The sequence below is a fragment of the Poecilia mexicana genome, unplaced genomic scaffold (assembly GCF_051168715.1).
Source record: "Poecilia mexicana isolate PSO_F unplaced genomic scaffold, ASM5116871v1 scaffold_23, whole genome shotgun sequence".
Taxonomy (NCBI): Eukaryota; Metazoa; Chordata; class Actinopteri; order Cyprinodontiformes; family Poeciliidae; genus Poecilia; species Poecilia mexicana.
Genome location: NW_028263392.1, coordinates 6,832,364 through 6,859,715, shown reverse-complemented (window position 1 = coordinate 6,859,715; position 27,352 = coordinate 6,832,364). Strand labels below are relative to the sequence as shown.

General features: G+C 41.5%; 1 protein-coding gene across 1 annotated transcript in view; it reads left to right on the top strand.

Moving 5' to 3' along the window:
• dock4b (dedicator of cytokinesis 4b) overlaps positions 1–27,352 on the top strand; it is a 112,453-nt gene that overhangs the window by 67,042 nt on the left and 18,059 nt on the right. Inside the window, exons 17-42 of the mRNA XM_014985181.2 lie at positions 762–915; positions 2,276–2,373; positions 2,479–2,562; positions 3,519–3,619; positions 4,789–4,870; positions 5,793–5,963; positions 7,550–7,742; positions 8,354–8,490; positions 10,299–10,433; positions 10,845–10,943; positions 11,474–11,568; positions 11,678–11,753; positions 11,985–12,085; positions 12,227–12,285; positions 13,010–13,158; positions 13,384–13,469; positions 15,369–15,464; positions 15,582–15,642; positions 16,999–17,092; positions 17,612–17,760; positions 18,311–18,397; positions 18,510–18,614; positions 18,902–19,043; positions 20,605–20,771; positions 22,665–22,751; positions 24,259–24,435. Coding sequence (XP_014840667.2) covers positions 762–915; positions 2,276–2,373; positions 2,479–2,562; positions 3,519–3,619; positions 4,789–4,870; positions 5,793–5,963; positions 7,550–7,742; positions 8,354–8,490; positions 10,299–10,433; positions 10,845–10,943; positions 11,474–11,568; positions 11,678–11,753; positions 11,985–12,085; positions 12,227–12,285; positions 13,010–13,158; positions 13,384–13,469; positions 15,369–15,464; positions 15,582–15,642; positions 16,999–17,092; positions 17,612–17,760; positions 18,311–18,397; positions 18,510–18,614; positions 18,902–19,043; positions 20,605–20,771; positions 22,665–22,751; positions 24,259–24,435 — 2,985 coding nt within the window. The remainder of the gene's footprint in view (positions 1–761; positions 916–2,275; positions 2,374–2,478; positions 2,563–3,518; positions 3,620–4,788; positions 4,871–5,792; positions 5,964–7,549; positions 7,743–8,353; positions 8,491–10,298; positions 10,434–10,844; positions 10,944–11,473; positions 11,569–11,677; positions 11,754–11,984; positions 12,086–12,226; positions 12,286–13,009; positions 13,159–13,383; positions 13,470–15,368; positions 15,465–15,581; positions 15,643–16,998; positions 17,093–17,611; positions 17,761–18,310; positions 18,398–18,509; positions 18,615–18,901; positions 19,044–20,604; positions 20,772–22,664; positions 22,752–24,258; positions 24,436–27,352) is intronic.

Genomic DNA, 27,352 nt, shown 5'->3' with positions numbered 1-27,352 from the left:
CTTGCGCATGTGGAGAAGATCCTTCTGCCCGTTTATTTTGCACATCAACTCACCATTTCGTGCATCATTTCAGGGTTGACGTGTCGAAGGGGTAAATGCAAATTAAATAAGTATCTTCTCTTAAAAAGCCACCGCTGCGCTGCTGCGTCGACTTGCAACTGCAAATAATTGCAGGCTTCTTGGGTTTCCTCAGCCGCAGGCAGAGGGTGTGTACGGCAACCTCCAGTCCTGAGGAAGACAGAGAAACTGTGTCTCTGTGTTTCTGCCAGGATGGAATGCCAGTAGACTTACGAGAAGCAAAGTCGGATTTTGTCGCACTGTCGTGATCTGTGGTGTTAAGATTCAGTGTTATACACCCATGACCCCCGGTGCCCTGCCGATTTCCGAGGCCAACTTCCTTAACTCTGCGTGTTCACACCGTTAAGGCGGTGAAGGCCCAATGTAATGCCAGATGGACGGTGGCAGAGAAGCCCAATAAAACTGGCATAGCCTAGTTTCTCCTTAGACCTGAAATAGACTCTGAAGAATCAGTCCAACACTGAGTGGAAGCTTTGGATCTCAATCGGCCTCAGCTGTACAGATCATCAAGGCTGAACAAAGTGGAGTATTCATCCCCAGATTATCAGATACGATTTTCAACTCATCTCAAGTTCTCCTGCAGGAAACTGAACATAAAGTGAAAATAAAGTCCAGAAACATGCTTACGTTTTAGCCACACGTCTGCATTTAACTACATCGGTTTTACCATTCTGTGTCTGCAGTGTGAGGAGAACGCCAGCTTGGCGGACTGTTCGCGCTACCTGAAGCTGCCGTACTCCAAGGCCAACCTTCCCACCAACAGTCTGACGCTAAAAGGAAACAAGGAGTCGTTCTGGATCACCAGCTTCCTCTGTTCCACCAAGCTCACGCAAAATGGTAAAGAGGTCTCGGTTGTTGACGTAGTTTTTTTTTTTTTTTTTGATGTTTGGTCCCAATTTGCCAGTGAAAAGTCCTGTATGGATTGCCGGCGGGACGTTGTTCTTTTCAGTTGTCGTTCCTGCTTCCGTGAGGCACTTGCAGAGTTGTAACTTTTATATGAAATGTTTGCTAATGTTTGGTTTTGTGCCACATTGGTGCCACGCTTATGCGGAGTCTCACCTGCTGCTGCCTCAGTTCACTCCTTGTGAAACTCTCTCCTTTTCTTGAGTGGATTATAGTTGAAAACATGTTGCTGGGAAACGTTTTTCCTTCAACTTAACTTTCTTTAAACCTGTTTGGATTCAGCACTTTGTGAACAACCAGTTTCTTGCACTCCATGTTGAGGCTCTGTTTGTCCAGCCAGCACCGAACGTTGGGCCACCTACTTACCCAGGCTGAGACAATCTGACTAATCAGAGGCTCAGGAAACCTCTGCAGGTGTTTTGAGTTAATTGACACCACGAGTTTCCATTATTTCACATTTTCACAATACTCTTAATTTCCAGAGAGAAATGCAACAATGAATGTGTAAATATTAAGGAAGGAAGCTGGGTGTTTGTCTTGGTAATTAAGTGACAGAATGACGGCGAGTGACATCTGGCTTTTGTGCTCGGTGTGAACGGATGCAGTCGACATTGTTTACAATAGATGGATGCCTTTCCCTTAAGCTGCATAAACCTGCACAGCACCATGCATCCTCCCTGCTGCAGGGAAAGCGGCCTACACGCAACTCTCATGTACAATGAACCCACAAATCTAAACGTTTCCTCCACGTCGAGCACGGTGGTGGAAGTCCCTTTCTTTTTTTTTTTTTTCTTTTTTTTTACGTTACGAAACAAAGACGTGACGACGTTCGAGTCGCCGCAGAAATGAATAGCTGTTTTCAGCTGACTGGTTGCAGAAATGTTGCTGACGGGCTAAACAAGAAATACACAAACAATATCGGGGGACGTTTTTAGACGAGAAGTGGCAGCGATGGTTGCGATTTTCCACAGAGCGCAAAAAAAAAAGACGCGCCTTAGAAAACTGAAGAGACAATTGAAATGCTTTCTTTTTAACGCTTATGTTTTATTCATTCAAGCGTCTGGGGACCCTCACTTGGGTGGGTGGAGGGGGAGAGAGAATGACTCTTTATCTCCTTCGTTCCACCGCACTAGAGAAATGTTGTCATTTGTTTGGATTCGGCGGCGTTTAGGGGGCTATAATTGAACGAGAGCGGAGTTGAGTTTTGCCTCCGCTTGGTGCTTTTCTTCACTTATAAACAAGATATTTGCTGCGGTTTTATTTCTTCTGACTCTGGATTTCTCTTTTCTTACAGGCGACATGCTGGACCTGTTGAAGTGGCGAGCCCACCCCGAGAGAATCAACGACAGCCTCTCGAAACTGAAGGAGATAGACGGCTCGGAGATCGTCAAAGTATGTCCGTCTCCTCCGCTCCTCGTTTGATTTTCAATCCGTCGAGTTCGTCCTGGACGCTGAAGGTGTGAACGGCTTTTGGGCCGCTTCTTCTCCTTCTGTCAGTTTCTCCAGGACACCCTGGACACTCTCTTCGGCATTCTAGACGAGAGCTCCCAGAGATACAGCCTCAAGGTGTTTGATTCACTCGTAAGTACATTTTTTTTTGGTCTTTCTCAATCTACGGTAACGACAAGTACAGAAACTTGCTGGGAGAGAAGAAAAAAAGAAATGGTGATGTAACGCTTCACAGCTCGCTAAACCAATCCCGGCGTTCTCGTGCTTTCGCCGAGCAGAGGCGGGAGATCGATCTCTGGGTCTCTGCTTCTGTCTCTCTGCGCATCAATCTCACACTGAGACATGAACACACTCTCTCTCTCTGCACCTTTTCTAATGATGAAAAAGCCTGGTGAGCTGTCACTCAAGTTTTTTAGTTTTTTTCTCTGTGCTTTTGAGATCATCTTTGAGAATATTGACAGGTTTGGCCGGTAAATGCCTCATATGACAGATTATTTTAGATTTATTTTACACACGATGCTTCAGGGTAAAGTATACAACTGCAACGATTGGCGTATTTTATTGAGGTTTTATGCGACGGACATAAGGTTGAAATAATTGTTGACGTGGAGATGAAAAGATTTTCAAAAATGCATTACAAATAAAAATCTGACCTTTGTGTCCATTTATGTTTAAATTAAACCACGGCGCTACCCTTAAACAGAACGGCTAGCTTTTAGTTTGCGTATCAGTGACTTGCAGCTGTACTTATAAAGAAATGTGGTTCAACAAACTTTTTTGGAGTTTTTTTTTTGTTGCTGAAAAATAAAATAAAATTTTGTTTTATCTTTTATTAAGATCAAATTACATAAAAGTGGACTTTATTCATATTTCTGGTTGTTGGCAATGAATTTTATTCAGTTAAAGGGTGGTGAATGAGGATGCATGTCTCACCTTTTCTTATCTTATTTGTCAAGAAATTATAAAACCCTCTTTTTTTCTTTACAACTCTGTGCTCTCATATAAAATCCCATGACAAATTTCAACATTTGGGATTGTGAAATCCTGAGATCCTCCTTTCTAACGTTTGTTTTCCTCCTAATCTCCAGGTTCATATCATCAACCTCCTCCAGGACAGTAAATTCCAGCACTTCAAGCCGGTCATGGACACCTACATCGAGAGTCACTTTGCCGGAGCGCTGTCCTACAGGTATGTAAAGCCTCCCTCTCCGATTCTTACACGTGTAAGCGAGTGTGTGTGTGAGCGCTGCAGCTTTTCCCACTTGTTGTATTCGAATACATCACATCAGCCGGCCGACGCCACTGCTGAGAAGCGGCTCTATACAACGTGGTGCTTTTGAGTCGGGGCTGAGGGAGGAACACTATGCTCATGGTGCCACCTGGCTGGTGGAATGAGAATTATCGAATTGTGCCTCTCACGTCTCATATGAGCACAAATTAACTAACAAGCTGGTGTTTTGCTTTACGTGTCCCATTTTTTATTTATTTATTTTTATTTACATGTGCATATTCTGCACCTACCTATAAGCGCTCACATCTTAGCTTTTGTTTCATTTGCACCTGCTGCTTCTGCAAAAAAAAAAAAAAAAAAAATTCTCATTGAATTTTTCTATTTCTTAAAATTTACCACCACAGATTTTTAATGTATTTTGTTCGGAACACACAAATGCGGTTTGATCGAAATCGTTTCATTGCAGCTCTGGTTGGACGTTAAAAGTAAAACTCTATCAGGTTTTTTTTTTTTTTTTTTTTTTCCCCCCAGGATTTCCCAGCATTTAGCCACTCTTCCATAAAGCTCAGATATTTAAAGTTTTTGAGAAACCTGCAGTTCCACCAGTTACCATGAACCTCTTTGCCACTTCCCTGATCAACATTCCCCTCGGCCCGCGTGTCAATTTAGGCAGACGGCCAAGTTTTTTGTAAGTTCGACACTTATGGCTATCAAAGTAAACAAAACACGTCGTTTTTCTGTAACTTACCTGCTCCTTCGTGTTGTCCCATCACATAAAATAAGCAGTAAAATACAGAAAGTCTTAGGTCGTGACAGCTTCTCCCATCATTAAAAACACACCACTACCTGGAGTAGATTTTTCACCTTACCGAGCCGCAATATTTATTTCATGGCATTCATCATTTATTTTTCCATCGTTACTCTCGGCTGCAGCATCAGCTTCATCCGCCTTGACGAAACGGGTGCAACGGGGTTTCACGTTAAACTGCAGCGTTGCCTCATCGACTGTGGGGTTTGTTTTTTTTTTGCCAGCCGGGCCGAGACGCAGATGGAGGTAAACGGGTGTGTGTGTGTGTGTGTGTGCGTGTGTGTGTGTGTGTGTGCGCGTGCTTCCCTGTCTTCTCCAGGGACCTGATCAAAGTGCTGAAGTGGTATGTGGATCGCATCGTCGAGGCAGAGCACCAGGATCACATACAGCAAGTACTGAAGGTGAGGCATACATGAAGGTAACCTGGACCTTTTTCCATTTTTTTTTTTTTTTTTCTTTTTTAAGAATGTTTGTAAGACAAAAACAGATTTCCCTCTCTCGCTTTTTTCGCCTCCTCCTTCGACTCCTCTGTCAGTCATGCTGCAAGAAGGTTTAATCAGCAGAAACCCAGAGCCTCTGGTTGCTGGGGATCCTCGTCATTTTATTTTAATGATGCATGCCGAAATATACTGCAGACCTGTCTCTGTCGATGAATAGTAAATGGGGCATACGCACCGCAGACAAGTCTGCAGCACCACACCACATAGGTAATCAGCTCGTGCTGTGCTTTGTGATGCCTGCTAATAGTCATGGTGAAACGAGCCGGGTCGTTTCAGTAGGTGATGAAGACTTTCTGCTTCTAGCAGGTTCCTAAAAGTCTAAATCTAACATCAGGTGCACCAAGACACAACAGATTTCACGTTACGATTTGTTATTTGTACGCGGATGAAAACAAATAGAAAAATAAAACTAATTTAATAGATGCAAAACAAACTTTATCTGCCGTAAGTATTACAAAACGTAGGCCTGACTCTTCTCCACAAAGAAGCTTCACATAGTGGAAGTTTTTTTTTTTTTTTGCTATTTACCATATTGGTCTCATTAAATTAGTATTTTATTCAGGTTGAGTTCTGGACTTTGATTGGACCATTTCCATTGTCAGTCACCCCCATTGTAGTTGTGATCCTGTGTTTATCTCCTACTCTACATATTTAAGCACGAAGTTAAACAAAAGTGTACTTTTGGGGGTGTGGCTGTTAGTACATCTCTATTAAAGAGTTCCTCTTTTTTTTCTTTACTTTGAAAGTTTCACAAGCAAAACCTGCTCAGACTCACCTATTTAACCAGCAAACAGGAACCGATCCGCGTCTCTCTGTCCTCCAGGCCAGCGACTACATCTTCAAGTACATCATCCAGTCTCGCCGGCTCTTCTCTTTGGCCACTGGAGGCCAGAATGAGGAGGAGTTCAGAGCCTGCATCCTGGAGCTCTTCATGTCCATCCGCTTCTTCCTCTCCCAGGAGAGCAAAGGCATCAGTCCAGTCACCCAGACGCAGGTGTGTGTGTGTGTGTGTGTATCCAGAGTTGTGTTTGTGTGCTAAAACATGCAGCAAGTCAAAAAAAAAAACTCATCAGAGACGTGCCTCTCTCCGCCTGCTGCACCAAATCGCGTTTTCTTCCTAGAGGATGCTAACGCTGTTGTGGCGGGTTGAGAAGTTGTCTGTAATTGAATTACACGCTGCCAGAGGGGCCCCGGAGTCGAGGGTTGGGAATTCCTGCGACGGTTTTTGTTTCTTTTTCCGCTGGGAGGTCCGCGCTGCCAGGCGGCTGCTTTCGCGCATTTTGACCAAGACCAAAAACAAGCAGGTTATCGATGCCAAAGATAATCCTGATTGCACAGTGGGAGCAAATGCTGAGCGCTGTCGTCTGGGAAATTATTTCTGGGTGTTCGTGTTGCGTTGCTTGTTTTGATCTTTTGTCTGCTCTCCAATTCTGGTTAAACAATTTAAAACAATTTCCTGCACTCCATATCCTTCTCAGAGGAGAGTGCACATAAAAACAAAGAAAAATTAAAATCTCCTCAGCTTCTTTCTGCTTTAAAGCTGAAGGAATCACCGTTACGGTAATTAGCAAAAGCATCCAGACACCTTTCATGGGGAAAAAAAGAAAGAAAATCTGCTAAATGTGTGTGTTCTTCTGATACTTGCTAAATAAAATCCATTGAAGCAAACCTTTACAAATCAGTTCAATTCCAAAACCAATGCCTCAGAACGCCGAACACGTCCGTTCAGGTGAGAGCACTTAGTAAAAACTAACACTGCACTGCAACCTGAACACACCAACTCCTTTGAACCACATTGAAGTTTGCAGTTGTACTGTAACAAAATGTGAAAATTCAGACATTTGTTTTTGTTTGTTTTTTTTCCCCCAAGGCACTGTGTGAGTGCAGCATTAGATCTGATGCAATCTGTTTCCTCTGATCTGCTTTTAATCTGTATTTTCAACACAACAATAGCTTTGGGAGGATGCAGGTCAGGCTGATGTTAATCCCACCTAATCTGTTACATGTGCTGCACACGCAGGCCAACAAATAATAGCACAGTCAAACGAAGGGAACCTGGCCTGGGAAATTCCTTGAATATTTTCGATTAAAAAGTCAAATTTTCAGTAAAAAATTAGAAATGAAGTATTTCCCAAAAACTCACACAGTTCGAACATGCCGGAGTTGCAACCGGATCCACTCCTGATGGTCATTTTTGTCTCGCAAGTGCGTATTTAATTTGATTTTAATTACAAAAAAAAAAGCTTTCGGATCACACTGCAGTGAATGTGAAGGTTGTGTGTGTTTTCTTGTAGAAAGCCTGGTGTAATGAATCACCTGAATGTGCCCCCATTTGCTATATCTGCAAATCAGTTTTGCAGTACGCAGCTCTGATTTAGGCAAAGGGTCACTGAATAATGCACAGCGAAAATATTGTTTCTTATATGAGAAATGCGTGCGTGCCCTTCTGCGAAAGCCTCTTTTTTTTTTTTTTTTTTTTTTTAATCCAATCTTGGTATATAAGTCTTTTGGCTGAGTGATTATGGTTTTAATGGATGTCGCTCGTTTCTAACCGAGCGTTCCTCGCCTCCCTCTGCCCAGGCGGTGTTCCTGCGGACGTTCCCGGCCATCTACAGCGAGCTGCTGAAGTTCTTCACCGTGCGGGACGTGGCCGGGTTCGTCAGGGAGACGCTGGCCAGCCTGCCCGCCGTGGTCCAGGCCGACAGCCCCCTGGAGGCGGTCAAGCTGCAGTGCATCTCCAAGACGGTGGAAAGCCAGCTTTACATTAACCCAGGTGGAGCTCCTGAGTTTTTGTTCGGTCGTGGAAAGAAGGGTGTACAAACGCCACTTTTCTGGATATTTATGACACTTAAATAGAATATGTAGTAAGTCGGAAAACACAAAAACATTTGTAAGAGTTTGTACAGGTGCTTAAAATCCTTGGAAATGCTTCAATTTCGATTTTAAGGTTTGTAAAGTGCTTGATTTTCGCCTAAGCTCCTTGAAATAGCTCGATATTCAAGCTGCACAGTTTTATAATGAAGTGCAACCTAATGTTTGACTAAAGGCCTAAATTTGGAAAGTGAAGCCAGGTATTTCCACACACCTAATAAAGACTTTTCACTCTGAATTTAAATCAGACAAAACAGTTTTTTGTTTTTTTTGTTTTTAGGTTATTTCTATTTGCCAAATGCCAGAAAACGTAGGGAGAACATTTTTTATCTTATTTTTGAATATTTAAAAATCCCCTAAGATACAAATTTAACTCCAAATTTGCCTCACTTAGCTTTCATTTCATAACCCTTCAACAGAAAACGTAAAGATAACTAAATAAGGACAAATGAGTGTAACTATCAGTCTTTTTATTTATTTTTTTTGTTGCCTGGCAACCGTTCTGTTTTCCAGAGTCCCGATGCATCCTGCTACCCGTTGTGCTGCGGGTGCTGCACACCTGCCTGCAGGAGCAGAGAGACCTGGTCATGTGTGCGCGCATCTTCACCAGCATGCTGTCCCTCATTAAGAAGGAGGAAAACGGCACCGTGGTGAGTACAAATGGCTAACGCGCGACCGAAACGACACGTCGGGCCGTCTCGAGCTGCGGCTGGTTGCGTCTGTCGAAAGTCGGCGCCGCTTCCGGAAGCAATCGAAGCCAAGTGTGGGCGGTTTTGCAGCTGTAAGATTGATTCGTGAAGCTGCCTCCCTGGCAAAACGTTCCACAAGCCAGACTGCTTTGTTTGTTTGCACGCTGTCAATTAGCGGTGGCAACATGGACATTGGCAGGTGTGCGGCTCGCTAATGAGGCTGGTCAATTTAGCAGTGGGGCTGTTGAAGTGACTTTGAGCTTTTCCATCTGTCCGATTAGCGCGTGTGTGTGTGTGTGTGTGTGTGTTAAGGGTATGGATTGCAAAGATTTTTGCCAGAAGGGCAGTTTAATGGCAAAGGCTCCTAGAAGGACAGACACCACTCAGATTGGCACCATATTTAAAGGGAGGCGACAGAGTTGGTAGCTAATGCGCCTGTGAGGCTCCTTCTCATTATCAGTCCAAAAACCTGAACGTTTTGTCAGGTGGAGAGAGAAGACTCGAAAGGAGGTGAACTGCTTTGTTTTTTATTTAATTATATTCAGTTTTGATAACTTTTGTGAGCCGTTATTTTTTATTTAAAACTGAGATAAAAAAAAAAATTACATTTAAGCCTCCAGAATTGTGTGGCTAAGTGTATAAAGATGCATCCAAATCATTTATTAGCTTAATATCACGTACAAAAAAGTAAATATTCATATTTTAAACCTGGGTGTATTAATGCAGTGGTTAAAAGATTATCCGATGCCAAGAACTATGTTTTTTTTTTTTTTATTAAATAATCAGTCCTAACAGCTAAAATGGAAGGGAACTGGACTACTTATCTTGTTTCTTGATGACATTTTATATCCTAATCAAAAGACTTCCTTAGTTCTGAACATTGGCTTTATACTACAGGGATAATAACGGTCATTAATGTCCTGTAAACTTTCTCCTGTTCACTGTGTGGATCGTTGCTAATTGACAAGCCCAACTTTTGCCGACTTCTGAATGTGAAAGCCTTTAAACAGCTTGTTAGTCTCTATTTTGATCACTTTATTTATTTTTTATATTTAAAATTGAGGTAAAAATACATCAAGTCTGGACTTCATGTTGTAGAACGATGGAACCCTTTTATGGTTTAGGTTGCTTTTTCATACTTAGACTTGATGGTTTCCCACTCCTCCTCAGCCATCCTCTCCTGTCCAAAATGTCCACATTTCTATCTCTGTGTTCCTCGTCCTGCCCAGCGCTGCCCCAAGGAGCCCGCTCTGAAAAAAGTGAATTGAATGAACTAATATGACCCCAAAAGCTCCATCTGTGTGATTACTAATCCAATCAGTCTAATGCTTCTACCTAATGTTCAGTACAGAAGACCAAATGTACATATTCTAGTAACTCGTGTTGTTATAGTTTGTAAAAGTTCAGAACAGGAAACAGAACTTCTGCTGAACTTGGTCAGATCTACAGTCTCAGTATTTTTATTTATTTTTTTTTTAAACCAACTGGCACTGTGACAATCGAGACTAGACAAGGAGCTAAGTTTATCTTGGCACTAAGTACAGTACGAAGGACGGGTAGGTAAAAAAAAATAATACAAAAAATCTTCTCCAAAGCTTATTAAAGCAAAAATCAAAAATGCCACAATGGAGTCACTAAGTCTCAAATTTTTTTCCCTTTTTTCCACTCAGATAACGGTAAACAAAATGTTCTTTCTCTTTTGCCAGCTGAACGTGGATGCTGGTTAAGTGCCTTCTGTTAAAAATGTTTGATTTCTCTCTGCTGTTTAGGAGCCTGCTGTGTCAGAGGAAGTGGAGCTAATAGTGGAAAGCCTGCTGGAAGTGCTGCTGAGGACCATCCTGGAAATCAGCAACCGGCCCCAGCCTGCTGGGCCTGCCATGAGACTGCAGTTTCAGGATGTCACTGTATGTGTGTGTGTTGGGTGTGTGTGTGCTCATGCTAAATAGCTTTGGCTACGTGCAAAATATCCAAGCGTAATTAAGGGATGTTAAATTGAGCCGCGACTATCACTCCGCCAAGATTATTAATATTGCAGGCGGTAATTAAGATGGGGAGTGGAGATGTTGACAGTAATAATTTTTACTAAGTGGTAATAGAAACTTAAATATAGGGGGAAGACTTTCCCATTGAGACGGTGATCATGTTGGATTAGCTCTAGCAGGCTGTTACCGGGACGTCTAAACATGTCCTGAAAATGTCAAATAAAGGAAAACAAGGCAACAAAAACAAGAAACGGGACAATTAGACTCTGCGGTTTATCCACCTTTAATGTTCCCTAAACTAAAATGTATTTATTCATGTATTTATTCTGTCAGGGGGAGTTTGTGGCGTGTTTGTTGGCACTCCTGAGACACATGAGTGACAAACACTACCAGAAGCTGCTGCAGGCATACAGCAGCAAAGACGACTTGAGGGTAAGGCCATATACATATATATATATATATATATATATATATATATATATATACATACACATATAATGTTTTTCTTTCTTTTTGGAAAACTGTTCTCAATTATCCATCTATAGTACTATCGGCGTGCTTTTCTGAAAGTAAACCAAATATTGTCGCTTTCCTAAAACAATAGCTCAAGTTGTGTTTTTGCCAAAAGTGATTTTTTTGTTTTGTTTTTTTGCTTAAAATCACCTTTTAGCAAAAATATCTGCAAATGCATAGCAGAATTTGTTTTAATTCCTTAATTTATTCTTTCATTTTTTGTTCTGAGGTTATGTTGTAATTTTTTCTTTACTTGTTTTGTTTGTGTTTTTTTTCTTAATTGCTTTTTTAAATCTACTTTCAAAAAGAGCTAATCAAAGCCATATAGTTACAAAGCTTTCATGACAGTAAAGCGCCCAATGTGGTTTTTACTTTATAAAACTCGTGCACATGACTATTTGAACTGCCTCTAAGTGCCGTCTGACCACGTCTGCGGGTTCATTCTGCAGGACTTCCTGCTTCACGTCTTCACAGTCTTCAGAATCCTAATCAGACCGGAAATGTTTCCCAAAGACTGGACCGTGATGCGACTCGTCACGAACAAGTAAGACCACAATCGCAGAAAAATAGAACCTGAGATTATAAAGACATGATTGCAAGAGTTCCTTACAATCATATGAATAGTTAATAAAACGTCTGCCCTTTTCTTTCAGCGTTATCATCACAACCGTCCTCTACCTTTCTGACGCCCTGAGGAAGAACTTCCTCAACGACAAGTTTGATTACAAGGTTTAGCCGTTTGAATCCCCATCTTTGAACTTATCTGCAGAATATTAAGGGATCCATGCCTCTAGTTACTTGATAATCACAAGTAACATGTTGGGTTAAAAACCAAAGCAGATCAGACGAGACGGATCAAAATGAATGGAAATATTTGTAGGACAAATGCCACATTTTTGTCTCGAAAGCCTACAAAATCCTGCTTTTTAAAAGAAAGCTTTGGTCTGTGTGATTTTCCAGGTTTGGGACTCGTATTTCTACCTGTCTGTAATATTCATCAACCAGCCTTGTCTTCAGCTTGAGTCCTTCTCGCCCTCTAAGAGGAAGAAGATTCTGGAGAAGTGAGTCTCAGCTGCTGCAAATCGTGTACATTCAGCAGCACAGTTTAGGTTTAACAGCATGAACCATGCAAGTCCTTTTAATCTTTGCATGTCATCAGCATGCATTCCTGATAACAATGTGGGAGTTTTTTTCTCATGCAGGTATGGAGACATGAGAGTGATGATGGGCTGTGAGATCTTCAGCATGTGGCAGAATTTAGGTAAACTGAATCCGAAGGGTGGAAATTATTACACATGTGTGAGACAGACGCACTAAAGATGGAGTTCATACCGGTGGCTTTATATATATATATATATATATATATATATATATATATATATATATATATATATATATATATATTGTTTAGCTGGTCTTCACTTTACTGTAATAACCCATATATGTCATATAGTTACATTTTTAAAGTTAAACTTTTTTCTTTTAATTGCATATTTTCACAATTTGAGAAGAACTTAAAATGCATCTCACATGCTGCTCATGCTTTTTCCTATAATCACTGATCACTCAGCGAAGATGAAGACATTAAAGGGTTTACCATCATTGATATTCAAAGTAATGTATCCAAGCAGATTCATGGAAAGTCTAGTGGAAGGAAAAAGTGTTATAAAAACAAAATCTTGGCTTATTTTTAGCTTCATTAGCCTTCAGGCATGCTCATCGAAAGAAACAGAAATAAATGCTTTGGTCTTGTTGATTGCGATGATACGTAAACAGAAGTAGATCAAAATTTAGCTAAAGTTAAGTCTTTGAAATACAGTCATATAAGTTTTTAAAAATTCCACTCATACATACAATTCTCTGAGAGGTTTCCCTCCAGAAAAGCCCTTCGCCAAATGATATTTCCCTCGGCGTCACGTCGGGTCCAAAAGTTCACGAGTCAATCAAACGTCTAACCCGTGTCTCGGACTTTGTCACGGATGTAGGGGAGCACAAGCTGAACTTCATCCCGGCCATGATTGGACCGTTCCTGGAGGTGACCCTGGTGCCCCAACCCGACCTGAGGAACGTCATGATCCCAATCTTCCATGACATGATGGACTGGGAGCAGAGGCGCAGCGGCAATTTCAAGCAGGTGGGACACTTTGATCGCCCACCTAAAATCTTCATTTGTATGCTTCGAGGAGATCAGGAGTAGCCGTACAAAGGCGGATTTAAAACGAGGAAGATGAACGGTTCTTTAATTTAAAAAAATAAAAATAAAAAAGAGGTGGATGTTATCGGAGTTTCTAATAATTTTATCAATGTTGCTGAAATGCCTGGATATTTTCCTTTTCCTTGTTGTCCTTCCTCCTCACAGGTTGAGGCCAAGCTGATCGACAAACTGGACAGTCTGATGTCTGAGGGTAAAGGAGACGAAACCTACAGGGAACTCTTCAACAGCATGTGAGTTGTTGCTGAAAAAGCGAAGGGGAACACAAACCATGTAGAACAACACGGAACATTTTGGGGAGACGCAGCTAAAACTTGAAAGTTTCGTCTTTGATTTCTCGTTGAACGTTAGCATTAAGAAATCTGTAATAAGGAGTTTTACATCAGAGCACTTTAAATCAAGTAGAGTGGTTACACGGAGAGGTAAGCAGTAAACACTTTCACTTTGATCGCCACTCTCACCACATTCTGTCCATTTGTTTCCAGATTTCTGTCGCATCGGCTCAGTGTTTGTTTGCATGCACGCGTCCGACTGTGTGTGTGTGTGTGTGTGTGATATTTTCATCACTTGTTTTTAACCTTTTGCATATTTTGTCCTTCATTGTGGGCCAATATTTGAACATTAATGTTAACTCATAATAATTCAAGTTCATTTGCATAAGCAACATCTCCTCGCTGTCACATACAGGGGCTTAAAAAAGTGTTCAACGCTTGAACGTCGCAGATTCGACTGTGATGCGCTTCTTTGGGATTTCACGTGGCAGACACAAATAGTTAGGCCTGTCACAATAACAAATGTTTCCGCACGATAAATTGCCCCAGAGCTTTTTGCGATAAACGATGACATAGATGTTTTGCGACCATTTTCAAGTAATGCAGTAGTAATAATTGCGTAATAATGCAAGAACACATTCTCAAGGATCACTGAACTTTAAATTCTAATGAACATTTAAACACTGGAACTGGAAGACATTTTAAATATCCAAATATGAAATTAGCCAAACGGAAACGTGCAAATAAAATTAATTGTGACGTCTCCTAATTACGAAATAGTCTAAAGGCAAGTTTGTGTGCTAAATGTAATTATCAGATATACTTTTCAGAGTTTTACTTGTAAAAAAAAAAACACTTATAACCTCTTCTCATTTCCTTCTTTAAACACAAGGGGCAGCATTATGCTGTGTGGATGCTTTTCTTGGGTAAGGTCAGGGAAGCTGGTGGCGTCCAAACGTAAAATCCCAATAATAGTTTGTGGTTATAACCTGACAAAATGTGCAGCAGTTCAAGGATGTGAAAACTTTTATAAGTCGCCGTAGGTGTGATTTAAACAGTTTGTCGTAATCCATTCACCTTCTCATCATTTTTTTTTTTTTTTTTTGCATATTAGAAACAGCAGATCACTAAATAACTAATGTTTATTTATATGTAATCTGTAAAATGCAGTGTGAAGTATTTTTCCCCCCATAATCTAATTCTTTTATCATTATAATTTTTTTTGTTTATTATTCTAGTCTGTAACTTCTTGCTTTTTCTGATGAAATTGCAATAACATTTCTATGATTTCAGCATATTTCACTTCAGTTTTTTGCTTTTCAACAACTGCTCCCACCTTGCTGACCTTTCCCCACCCCTTAAGCTGAGCCGTGTGAGTTTGTGCCGATTTTTAATCATGTCAATATTAATTTATTCCGCCTATGCTTCCCGCCTGGAGTAGAATTCCTCTGTTTGGTCCGTACCCTAGGTAAGACGCTCTCGTCTTTGGTCTCTGTGTCGTCTGTGTGAGGGGGAAAACAGGGGGAACAATTGGTCCCAAAACAAAGAGAAAAAAAAATTAAACTATTGTGTGTGTGTTCTCCTAACTTTCCATCAAACCAACCAGTTATTATAATCTATATAATCTGTTTAGCTTCATGGTTTAACTCCGGCAGGCGAGCCAACAAGCATAGGTGACACTTTGCATGACCGAGATTAATTTCCTCTTTGCTTTGAGCCCTTTTTCTTTCTTCAGTAATTCCTTCCATCGCTGTCCCCGTTCCCGTACTCTCTCCATCTCCCTCGCCGATCTGCCCCCCCCCCTTTCGAGTCTTGACGTTCTCTCCGTCTTGTCCTCGTCTCTCTTCGTCTGTCCCGCAGCTTGCTGAAGAAGATTGAGAGGGAGACGTGGAGGGAGAGCGGCATCTCTCTCATCGCAACCGTCACTCGTCTGATGGAAAGGCTGCTGGACTACAGGTCGGAGAGCACGCGCACGCACATGCGCACGCGCGTGTGCGTACACACGAACTCACACAAGAGTCCGATTCGGCTCTTGTGTTCGTCTAGTGTTACATGTTCACATTTATTCCACAGGGATTGCATGAAGTTGGGGGAAGTGGACGGTAAAAAGATCGGATGTACCGTCAGCTTATTGGTGAGTTTTTGCTCTTCCCTTAAAAAAATGATTATTTACTTCCATCTGTCTGCATCAAATTAAAACGTTCTCGCATAATTTGATTTATCAAATAAAACACAGGCTCAAAATCTGTTGGAATGTACTTACATGACTCTTTATCCAATCAAACACTAAGAATACATTAAATATGGATGTGGCCTCATTAAGACGGTGCAAAAATAAAATATTTTTTGTTTATTATTATTATTATTATTATTAAATGTGATTTCTGATTTCAGTTTCTTTTCTTTTTTACAATTTTTCCTTTAAAAGAAATTACAAATGAAAGAAAATCATTTTTAAAAATGTCCTGTATCTGTGAGTTGACATAAATTCCAAGTCAAAATTATAGAAGCTGTCGACACTAATCCACATTCAGAGTAAACCAAAGAGTGCATTGGCTGACTTTTTTCTTCTTCTTCTTCTGCTTCTTCTTCTTCTTCTTCTGCTTCTTCTTCTGCTTCTTCTTCTGCTTCTTCTCCTCCTCCTGCAAATTAAATCCTCAAAAACAGAACATTTGACAATACCATCGATTGATCCCTAATCCATACTGATCAAAGTTAGTTTCAGTCTGATTAATTAATGTGATCAGCATGAATAAGATTGAAAACTCGGTAAGGTTACAGGTTCTGGGGCATAACGGCGCGTTTCATCAGCATTGCAATACGTTTGGCAGACTGATTGTCCCACCTAACTCACTCTGGCATGACAGTCAGAAAGCTACAGAATCCCTTTCTCTTGAATGCCAAATGAGCGTCATTACAGTTAGATTTACTATTACATCAGATAAAACAAGAACAGTAGTAATTTTCCCCAACATTTTAATGTGTTATTGATGTTCTTTTCATAGCTAGATAAAACTATAAGAACCTCTGACATGTTCTATCATTTTTAGAATTTTCCTGCACACCTTATTTAAAAAAAAAAAAAAAATCCAATTAGAGTTGATGTTAAATGCAGACAAATTTGAATACTTATTAAACTCCTAAGAGTTTTTATGTCCCTGCTCATTTTATGCGGGGTTGTTACTTTTGCCGAACAGAAATACTGATTCTTGAAATCTAATGGATGGGAAAAATATAAGCGTGCCCTGCAGGGCTTTGCTTATGTAACTAATTCCTTCGCCCGGGTGTGTGGGCGAATAAATGAGAGGTTTCTGTTACATTGCAGATGATATGTCGTTGCACTTTTTGTCAAGCATCAACGTTTTATTTATTTATTTAGCCTATTTTACATCTTTAAACTCTCAGATTGTTGCAAACTCCTTACCTTCTGTTTGCCCTTTCTTCTCTCTCTTTCAACTGAATCATCCGTTTTGTTTTTTTTTCCTTTCAGAATTTCTACAAAACAGAACTGAACAAGGAGGAAATGTACATCCGCTACATCCACAAACTGTACGACCTCCATCTCAAAGCGCAGAACTACACAGGTACTCTCTGTGGGGACAGGGATTTTATTTATTTATTTATTTTTGATACGCATTCAGATTTTGTTGTTCTCACCGTCTTGGTATTCATTCTCCTTGACCCTTTCCACTTTCAGCCATGTTATAAACACAAACTTGTCGTATTGAGATCTTGTGTGATGGACAAACTCAAAAGACAAAACTTGCTGTACCATCACTGGGGTCTCCAAAAGTCAACAAGTTGCTAAATTTTGATAAAAGTCGCATTCTTTAAAAAAAAAACCCAGTTGCTTAGAGGAGTCACAAAAGGAATACATGAATCAAAGTTCAGGCAGTTAAGACTTGAGACTGAGGTGAAGTTCACCTTCCGACAAGACAACATAGCCCATGAGTTACACTGGAAAAAAAATATGGTTGTAGCTTAAGAAAAAGTGGAAAAATTCAAAACGCACGAGTACTTCTGAACGCCTGTGCCGTGTTGTTATCCTCCAGTCGTTTTTTCGTAGCGTCTGATCTGAACTTCTTTCTTGGTGGTTATTGCAGAAGCTTCGTACACCCTGCTGCTGTATGACGAGCTACTGGAATGGTCAGATCGACCGCTTAGAGAGTTTCTTAACTACCCCATGCAGAGCGAGTGGCAGAGGAAGGAGTATTTGCATCTCACCATCATCCAGAACTTTGATAGGGGAAAGGTGAGCCAGCGCACAGCGTGCGCTATCTTATCCTCCATTTCAGCATAATACTTAGAATTTTAAGCATGCTGTGTTCTGTGAATTCTTTTTTTTTTTTTTTTTTTTTAGCTGAGTTCGCCAACATTTTCATGGTTTGATCAAAAGTTTACTGCTCTTCAGAGAGTCACTTCTTGCAGAGACAAATGATTAAAAAGCTCCCCAATCCCAGATGAATTTAGGGAATCATTAAATCTACTCCTCTTGATGGAAATAGTCCACTTTTCCCTCACGTTCGCTGGCTTCGCCATCTGCCGGCGCGACCTCGTAGGGGCGAGGAGGCAGCAGGAAAAGCTTCCTGTTTAATTAGCAAGTCTGCTGGATTCTGTACCAATACCTGTGCAAGGAGAGGGTGCAATTGATTCTTGATTTTTATTTATTTTTTTTGTTGGCTCAATAGTGCCATCAAGTGGCTTGTTAACAATCCTGCATGTTGAATCTGATTTTTCCTTCAGGGTTTGTTCTTACTTTTTTTTCTCTCTCTCTCTCTCTTTCTGTCCTTTTCGAACCTCAGTGTTGGGAGAACGGCATCATCCTTTGCAGGGAGCTCGCCGACCAGTACGAGTCGTACTACGACTACAGGAACTTGAGCAAAATGAGGGTGAGAGGAGCTGCAGACATGCAGTCAAGATTTGAAAACAGGATTGCTATTAATCCGTTTAGCTTGGGAAAAGAGGAAAATTATAAACGCACCGGCTGATTTTCTTTGTCAGATGATGGAAGCGTCCCTGTATGACAAAATCATGGACCAGCAAAGATTAGAGCCCGAATTCTTCAGAGTTGGCTTCTATGGAAAGAAGTTCCCTTTCTTCTTACGGGTAAAAACAAAAAACAAAACAAAACATAATTTTCATATTCTGTATATTGGATTGTGTAATAATTTTCCTGTCTGCAAAACTGGGGGAAAAACCGCAGAGAAAATTAACATTCTCTTACGCAAGACTCCTCCAGTGTAAGGTGACATTCAGCAACTTTTATTCTGCGCCATTTAATGATGTAACGGACCCTGTCCTTATTGGAGTTTGCAGTTGCGTGCTCCAGCCACTAGATGTCAAGCTAACCCCGTGCTGCTTCACCTTTAAAATCCCCTCACTCTGTGCTGCAGAATAAAGAGTTTGTGTGCCGCGGCCATGACTACGAGAGGCTGGAGGCTTTCCAGCAGCGGATGCTCAACGAGTTTCCTCACGCCATCGCTATGCAGCACGTCAACCAGCCGGACCAGACCATATACCAGGCCGATGCACAGTGTATCCTTGACGAGACAGAATCTTTTCTTCTTTTTTTGTGTGTTTTACTGTCTACTGACAACAGAAAACACGGGTACTTGTATGTTTTCTGCATCCAAAACTGACTCCTTGCCGTTTGATCATCCGCTTACAAACGTAGACTGTACTGCAGAGTGCATGCAACAAACAAACTGCAGTCAGGTGCACTGTGGTGGGGAATAAGCCCAGGATCTGGTTTCCCAAAGAGGCTCATAATATTTTTATTTATTTTTCATTTTTGCCAGCGAATGTGAGTGTTTGGTTTTGAAGATTCACAGAAAACTCAAATCTAAATCAGGTTGAGAAATAGGTCAACGTATATCGAATGGTTCAGCTGTACGAATTGCATCTCTGGCTGCCTGAGCCTCCACAGTGCTGCACAAAACAGTTATTGTACTTGGCCTTATTCTGTGTTTCCTGAAACCACTCTCACTGTACGTGGAGCACGTCCTCTGAATAGCAAAGGGAAAGCTCATTTCACTTCCATGCATTGCTTGAATTAATAAACACAACATGTTGGCCTTGTTAATTATTCACACGTATGTATGGGACAAGTGTTGGCCTACATAGAAGTGCCGAAACGCAACACACAGACGCGTCGACTGGGGAAAAAAAAACACTTTATCTATGTCTCGATGTCCTACGTCTACTTCTTGATTACATATAAATCCTCTTGCGAGTTGTGCGTCATGTGATTTGTGAGTGTGTAAACGGATGTGTGTGTGTGCATACGTCAGTCTGAGCACTATACGCACGGACAGGGTTATTTCACGCCTGTACATGTGCGTAGGATGCGTGCGCATGTAAATCTTCGCATGTAAATGTGAATTGAATGTGTGAACATTAAAATGAAATGGGTTTTGGTGAAATCTGAACACGTACATGCGAGCCGCTACCATGCGTTTTTGCAGTGTCACCATGCAGGTTAAATCTAAGGATGGCACGTCTCTGTTCGCATGTGAATTATTTGCACAAACATGTGGATCGTACGTGTACATTTAACGTGTGCGCGAATAGGATTTACATTTTGCATGTCCACATGTGAATGTTTTGGACATACCGGTGTAAATTTGACATCGATATCGATCGTCTACATCCACACCTGGTGTGTTGTTTTAATATTGTACCAACAAATGGCACCTCTGTCATATTGTTCACCCATTCGTGTATCCTTATCACCAACACTGGTGCATTCATGATTGACTTTAATCAGCCGTTCTTCCTATCATAAATCTGCTCATCAGTGCGAGAGACTCGGCTAATAAAGGTGAGGCTGAGCTAAGCAAAAATAAACCAAATGGTTCCACTGCTGGCTCTGAAGACCCCTACACACCCTATGTCCTGTCGACATTCCCTTCCCTCCATGTGGATTTAAACAAGGCACTCAACCACACTTTAAGAGGGTCTTCATCTGCCCATCGGAACATCCTCAGGGTTCCCGGGGTCCTCCAGCTTTTTGAAAAATTGTCCATTTCAGCCCCGCAGCACTTCTCCCTCGTTTGCACTCCCACACTTTCCTTGACTTGTTGGGGGGGGATTCCAGACCTGCAGATCTACGCTGTAACTCCCATCCCGGAGAGCCAGGACGTGCTGCAGCGAGACGGCGTGCCGGACAACATCAAGAGCTTCTACAAGTTCAATCACATCTGGAAGTTCCGATACGACCGACCCTTCCACAAGGGCACCAAAGACAAGGAGAACGAGTTTAAGGTAGAGAAAGAAGCGCGCGAACACCTACACATGCGGATATCGGGGAAAGACTGATAATTCCATTAGCGCTTTCTCACCTGAACCATTTGAAACGGGCTCATTGACATCCTTCCTGGCCTTACCCATCTGTCACGCACCGCGTTATGTAGCGATAGCTTGCGCTCAGGTATTAGTCTGTGTACGACGCGCATGTTTTATTCATTAGGGAAGCAGCATCGGTAATTATACACAAAAACCTAGGCAGTAGTTGGAGCCGTGTGAGGCTTGAGCGCAAATGAAGCCTTTTCAGGCTCATGCGGTCCTGCAGCTGCACACACTTTTAAGACGCCCAGCAACACAGAACCCAATATTACACTCATAAATATTCAGCTTTTATTGCACGCAGGCTTCGTACCGTTTTCTCATCACTTCCATCAAGGTTACTTGGCTAAATTTAATCACGGTATCGCATTTTCATTTAGGCTGGATGTCTCTGGCCTTGAGGAAGGAATAGCGCGCAATAAACATTAATGTTGTGACTGGAGTGCGCAGTGGGTCTGGTAATGTATGATTATTGTATGATCTCCCCGTAAATAAAAAAGGCATCAATCGAACACCGACACACAAAAAAAAAAAAGTTTTTATTATTTCGGTGGAAAAGCGGAGAGCCTTGTATCTACGTTAGACTTTTCTCTCAACTTCCTGTTCGGAGGCACTGTTTTTTTTGTTGTTTTTTTTTGCCTGCTGCGAGTTGTGTTCAGGTGGGTTTCTTGGCCTTTAAAAGCATAAAATCAATAGAGGGCGGCAGGGCTGTGTAGTGAGTCGGAAGACCCTCCTTCAGCGCGAGGACACTGGATCGATGCTGCGTCTCCGCTCTCAGCTGCTCTTTTGGAGGGTCCTGGAGCAAAACGCTGCGTCCAAAACTGGACTTAAACCAAATAAATGATCTCATCTTGTATCTATCCCCAATTTCTCTTTAAAGTCTCCTCAGCAAAAAAAAGAAAAAAAAGACATTCATAAAAAATAATAAGTTTAATTGGCTTTTCTGTGTTTAAGGAATGCACAGAAGATTTTTTTGTCAGTTTCTTGCTCATAAATCAGTTTTTCTCCTATGTTGCTTATAGCAAAAAGCAATCAAGATTTTCTCATGGCTTTCCTTCAGCAACGGATTAGTTTTTCCACCTCTCTGACCAGATTAGTGACAAATTCCCCCCTACCTGAGCCGTGGATCTGTGCTGCTCCTCCAGAAGCCTGGAAAGTAGTGTTTCTTTTGTAGCTACCGCTGTATTTATCCTTACATGAGACTGCACCAATTTTAACTAAAACAGTGAAATTTGCGGTTGCAAATCAACAAGGTGTGCAAAAAGCTAGATGCTTTGACTAGACACAAAGCAGTGTCTAGTCAAATCAAAAAGAACATGAAGTTTTGAGAACACAGTAGGCGGAAACACTGGCGCTGCCGTCTGTTAAACGGCCAGAGCTGCACAATAAATACTGAACAGCTTTCCCGCTCCTCGGGTTTGTCGACATGGTTACATTGTGGCACACACGCTGCCACATATGCAGCGCTATAGGATGAATGTGTTATATTAAGAGCCTCCTGTAAATACTCGAGTTGCCACGGTTTACATCCTGTCAGAGTGACCTTGCGAGACACGGGGCGTATTGACGAGTGCGCCGGTCCCGCTGTGTAAGCGCCGGAACGTGACTGATGACATAACGGATCAGACGTGACACCGGACCTGCATCCAGAAGCGAACCTTTTTTGCAGGATGTGTCGCCTTAAGTGTTTGAAGCGGAGAGCATTTGTGGATTAGGCATAAGTAGGGATGTTTTTGGGGGTTTTTTCCTAGTGATCAGCAGAATCTCATAAAAATAAGGTTTCCTTTTTTATTTTTTTAAATTTTTTTGCAGAGCCTGTGGGTGGAGAGGACTACCCTGACTTTGGTTCAGAGTCTCCCAGGCATTTCCCGCTGGTTTGAAGTCGAGAAGAGAGAGCTGGTGAGTGTGAACACTCTTGATTAAAAAAATAAATAAAAACTTACCTTGAAGACATAAAATCATACACGGCCGTCACACATAAGGGAGATTTAGACACCTACGTATGTTTTGACATTAAATTCCCCCAAAGAAACGGCTCAGATTTTGGGAAACGCTTAAACGTCCACCAGTTTCGAACGTGTATGTTTGCAAAAACCCTCTAAAATTGTATCATTCAGAACCCAAAGAAGTGGGTTGATACTGAAATGGGGTCCAGGGAACATGCGAAACACGAGGCAACTTCTGTCTTTTAAGGTCTGAGCTCATATTCTTTAGTTCCAGCCGCTGAACTTGCTGCAAAATTGCCTGAATGTAAATTCTGAATTACCCTGTGATGGTTTAGCAGCACATCTGCACATGAAATGTGAAATTGGCTAAAGGATTAGGCTTTATGAGGGACTAAAATATGAATGTCAGAAATGGAAAATGGAGGATGAAAAGAAAAGCATGCTTAAAAGTGACCAGGAGCCGAGTAATTGCTGCTTCCTTCCACTTGTAAAAGAGATGCTAAGATAATTAGCACCCACATCTGAAATGTGGAGAGCATTTTAATTGTTTGGTGTGTTTATTTTGTTGGGGTTTTTTTTTTTTTGTTTGTTTTTTTGCTTTTCATGAGATACATTTAATAGTTTTTATTCACTGCAGGAGAAAATGGCTTTGAAAATTCCGAGTATTATTTCTCAAGAGCGAAAATGTACAAAATGTGTTTTTTTCCCCCTGAAGCACAACTGTCTTAATTGGACCAATTAAATATATAAAAGGTCTGTGATAATTGTCAATTAGAGTTGAGTAAAGAAATGTAGAAACTATCTACTATTTCAGGATAAGCAAAAGATAAAAGCTCAAAATCCAGGAGAATTAAAAGCAAAACTATGGTGTGAATATTTAAGAACTAAAACTTAGAAGGCAGAATGGGAGCAACAAGCCTGATTCCAGTTTTTCAAAGTTGAGCATTATAGAAGATTACAAAAATTATACCCATAAATTTTATTTAGTGTTTTTTTTTTTTTTTTGCATTTTTTTCTTCCACTTAACTTTCCACAAATTTTACTGAGCTTGATTTTATTTTCTATTTTATCATTTATATGCCTGTGATATGTTTGTTGTGAAACACTTTCGTCACTTTCGAAGGATGTATTCTATAAAGTACTATAAGGTACTAGTCATTATCATAATGAGGTATTGTGATTATAAAACGTTTCTCTATTTTTAAAATATTATTTCTGACGTAAGGCAGAACTTTTATGAGAACCGTGTTTTTGCTTCGTTTTCTCAGCCGTGAGCTATAATCCTCAAACTTAACAGAATTAACAGCTTGAAATCTATTAGCGTTGTGAGTCAACGTGAGTTTTCGTCGCCTTGGATTAAATTGAAACGAGCGAACGTTTCGGTTAAATTCAAAGGAAATTCAAAAGGCACCTGTGGAGTTGCTGGTAACGCTGAGCGGAACGTTTCCCCGACCGCGCAGGTGGAGGTGAGCCCGCTGGAGAACGCCATCGAGGTGATCGAGAACAAGAACCTGCAGCTGCGCACGCTGATCACCCAGTGCCAGAGCCGGCAGATGCAGAACATCAACCCCCTCACCATGTGCCTGAACGGGGTCATCGACGCCGCCGTCAACGGAGGCCTGGCCCGCTACCAAGAGGTACGAACGGGGCGGACGGTTCCACAGAGACCGAGGGTCGGGAAGCACTGACATATAGATTGCCTAATGATGTATGAAGGTGGGACGCATGAAGCGGAGGGGGCCGTATGGGGAGAGAGAGAGAGAAAAAAGAAAAAGAAAAAAGGAGCAGATGAACAGCTGGATGGATGGATGCACGAGCGGCTCGGCGAGGTTTTGATCGAATTTATAGATGAGTGGAGAGCAAGAGGAGGGCTGGAAGCAGAAAAATGAGATAGATGGTTGATGCTGGAATGAGGGGATGGAATGGAGCTTTCAGTCAGCGAATAGATGGCTGGATGGAAGGATAGATGAGGGGAGAAAGCGGCGTCGCATAAAAAATCGCATAAAGAGAAATAGCGGGGTGTGGGGGGAGGAGTGTAAAGAGATGGATGACTAATATTAGCTTATTGAATGAGGTAGGAGGATTTATGCAGCTGCCGCATTATGGGATAGAATAGTAAAAGGCAGACACAAAAAGGAGAGACGTCTTCCGTCTCGGCGACAAACATTTGCATCTGCTTGCAGCTTCTCGAGAGCGGCGCGCGGGAGATTGGAGGATAACCGCGCGGCGTGCTCCCAATTTTCCAGGAAAAGCACAACAGCCTCAAAAAAAAAAAAAAGAAAAGGAAAAACAACTTAAAATCTACTCAAGAAAATAGTTTTTAGCCTCAGCAAACTGAGTGGACTCTTCTGCTTGTCGCTTAGCAACTGCTGTGAGCGTGGATCTGGAGGCAGGAAGAGGTGAGGGGTGGGGGGGGGGTGCATTTCCTCGTTGTGCATGCCTGTTTGCAGGCCCAGTGCAGAAAGCTGTATCCATATTTCTCTGCTGCTTTTAATTTCTTGTAAATCCCCCTCCCCTCTTTCTTTGGATAATAATAATAATAATAATAATAATTAATAAAATAAATTTGGAATATTTCCTCACAAACTGGACAAATATGGCTCCTTTTTTTTTTTTTTTCGTGCCGCAAACACACTGCCACCGACATCAACCCCCCGATTTTACTCGAGCCACGCACGACGTCTCGAGCGTTCGCGGGCCGCGCCTATAAATCTATTAATTTCTTTTCCCTCCTTAATGCCGATTGGCAGCCGTGGAGGCCCTGCTACAAATGAGGGAGAAATTGTCATTATTAATATTCAGATTTATCGCTCCAGTCCGAGTTGAAGCCCCTTTCCGAAGAAGAAAAAGAGGAGGAGGGGGGAGGGAAAAACGCGTTGTGATTTATTTTCCCCTCCCATCAGCGCTCCCTCTCTAATTGGACTTTGCTAATGATTAACTGAAGTCGCTCGGTAGCCGGGTCCCACTCGTCGCAGTCCGACGAGAAATTTCCATCACGCTGCAGATTATCGATCAGCTTTGCAGCTTTTTTTTTTTTCCCTTTCCCCGAGGCTTATGATTTGTGGTTGAAGCTGAAATGCAACCAAAGGAAAAAAAAAAAGGAATAAAACAAAACCTACAATATTTATGCACTCAAATGTTTTAAAATTTGTTATCTAACCATTTTGCAGAGCTTAATAAGATATGCTCTCCTGTGCGGTGCATACTAATTTGATAAAGATTGCCATCTGGTGATGTTTGGAATATTAAAACACCTTGAGTATTCAGCCTGCGAAAGCCGTTTGATAGGGATCTGTGTTTGTTTGTGACTGTTTAAAGCAGCCTCAAGCATCTTTTCTCTCAGTCTGTCTCTTTCAAAACAGACAGCTGTGTCCTTGAGAGGAACTGTACTGCGCTTTTTGCAAACAACCCCCTTTTTACCTTTTAGTGCCTCTCCTTGTTTTCTTTTCTTTTTTTTTTTCTTCCTCTCCTTCCCCTTCTGAATTTCCTTTTGGGGCAGATTTGAGAGCAGATTGTGAGCTGGTCTTTTCATCATCTCATCCTCTCTCCCCGCTTTCAGCCGAGTCTAACACAGACTGGGAAGGATTTGCAGTAATCTGTGGACGTATGACAAGTGTTGATGCCACTGTAAACAGCAAGGACTTGACAGTTTATGTATAGGGAATATGAGGGGGAACAAAGCTTCCAGCTCGCAAGGCGAGAATACACAGTGTTTGGTTCAAGGGCAGCGGTGGTTCTTGCATGGTGGGCCACTCCTTTTTGCCGTCCTCCGAACGACACACATGCAGGAAGTCATCTAAATAGTATGGCGGGGTGCGACATGGTGCAGTCTCACACAAAACATGTGGGATAGTTTCCCAAGTAAACAAGCAGGTGGCGCCGAATCCTCATTGACGACACATGTCTAGAGGAAATGGAAAACAATAAGTTCTCTTCTGCCCTTGTTTCTGATGCCGCCCTGGATAACTGCCCAAAAGGTGTTTAAAGAGTGACACTGTTTACAAGATCGGGATGATAGAAGATTTTTGCTATTTATTTATTTTTTAACTACAAAAAGGGTTAATATTTCATAAATCATGCATGGAGTTAAGTAAATTTGCTGTCAATTTATTCAGTCCAGGTTAGAGCTACTATTGTGTTACTTTTCAATGAGTTCCTCCACCAACACACCTGAAACATATGAATGCATCTAATAGATGCAGAATGGCAACTCTGAAAGATTGGACTCATTGGATTAGTCCTTATATTTTCCTATTTATGCTAGTCTTAATCTGAAACTGTTTTTGAAAGAATTCCCGTTCAGCAAATAGGCAAACAGTTCAGCTTTAATTTGTCCAATTATTTGAGATTTTGATCAAAACCAGGGAAGCCGATCCTTTTGTTTAGCTTCACCAAGAAGCCCCAAAGTAGATGCTAACATGAGTAGACGCTAACCACCAAATGTTTTGGGTGGTTAGCTAGTAGACAGTCATTCTGTTACATGGTCGTCACAAAACAAAGCTACCAATGAGAAGACAAATATCAAAAAGAGTTATTCTAACCAGTTACAGGTAG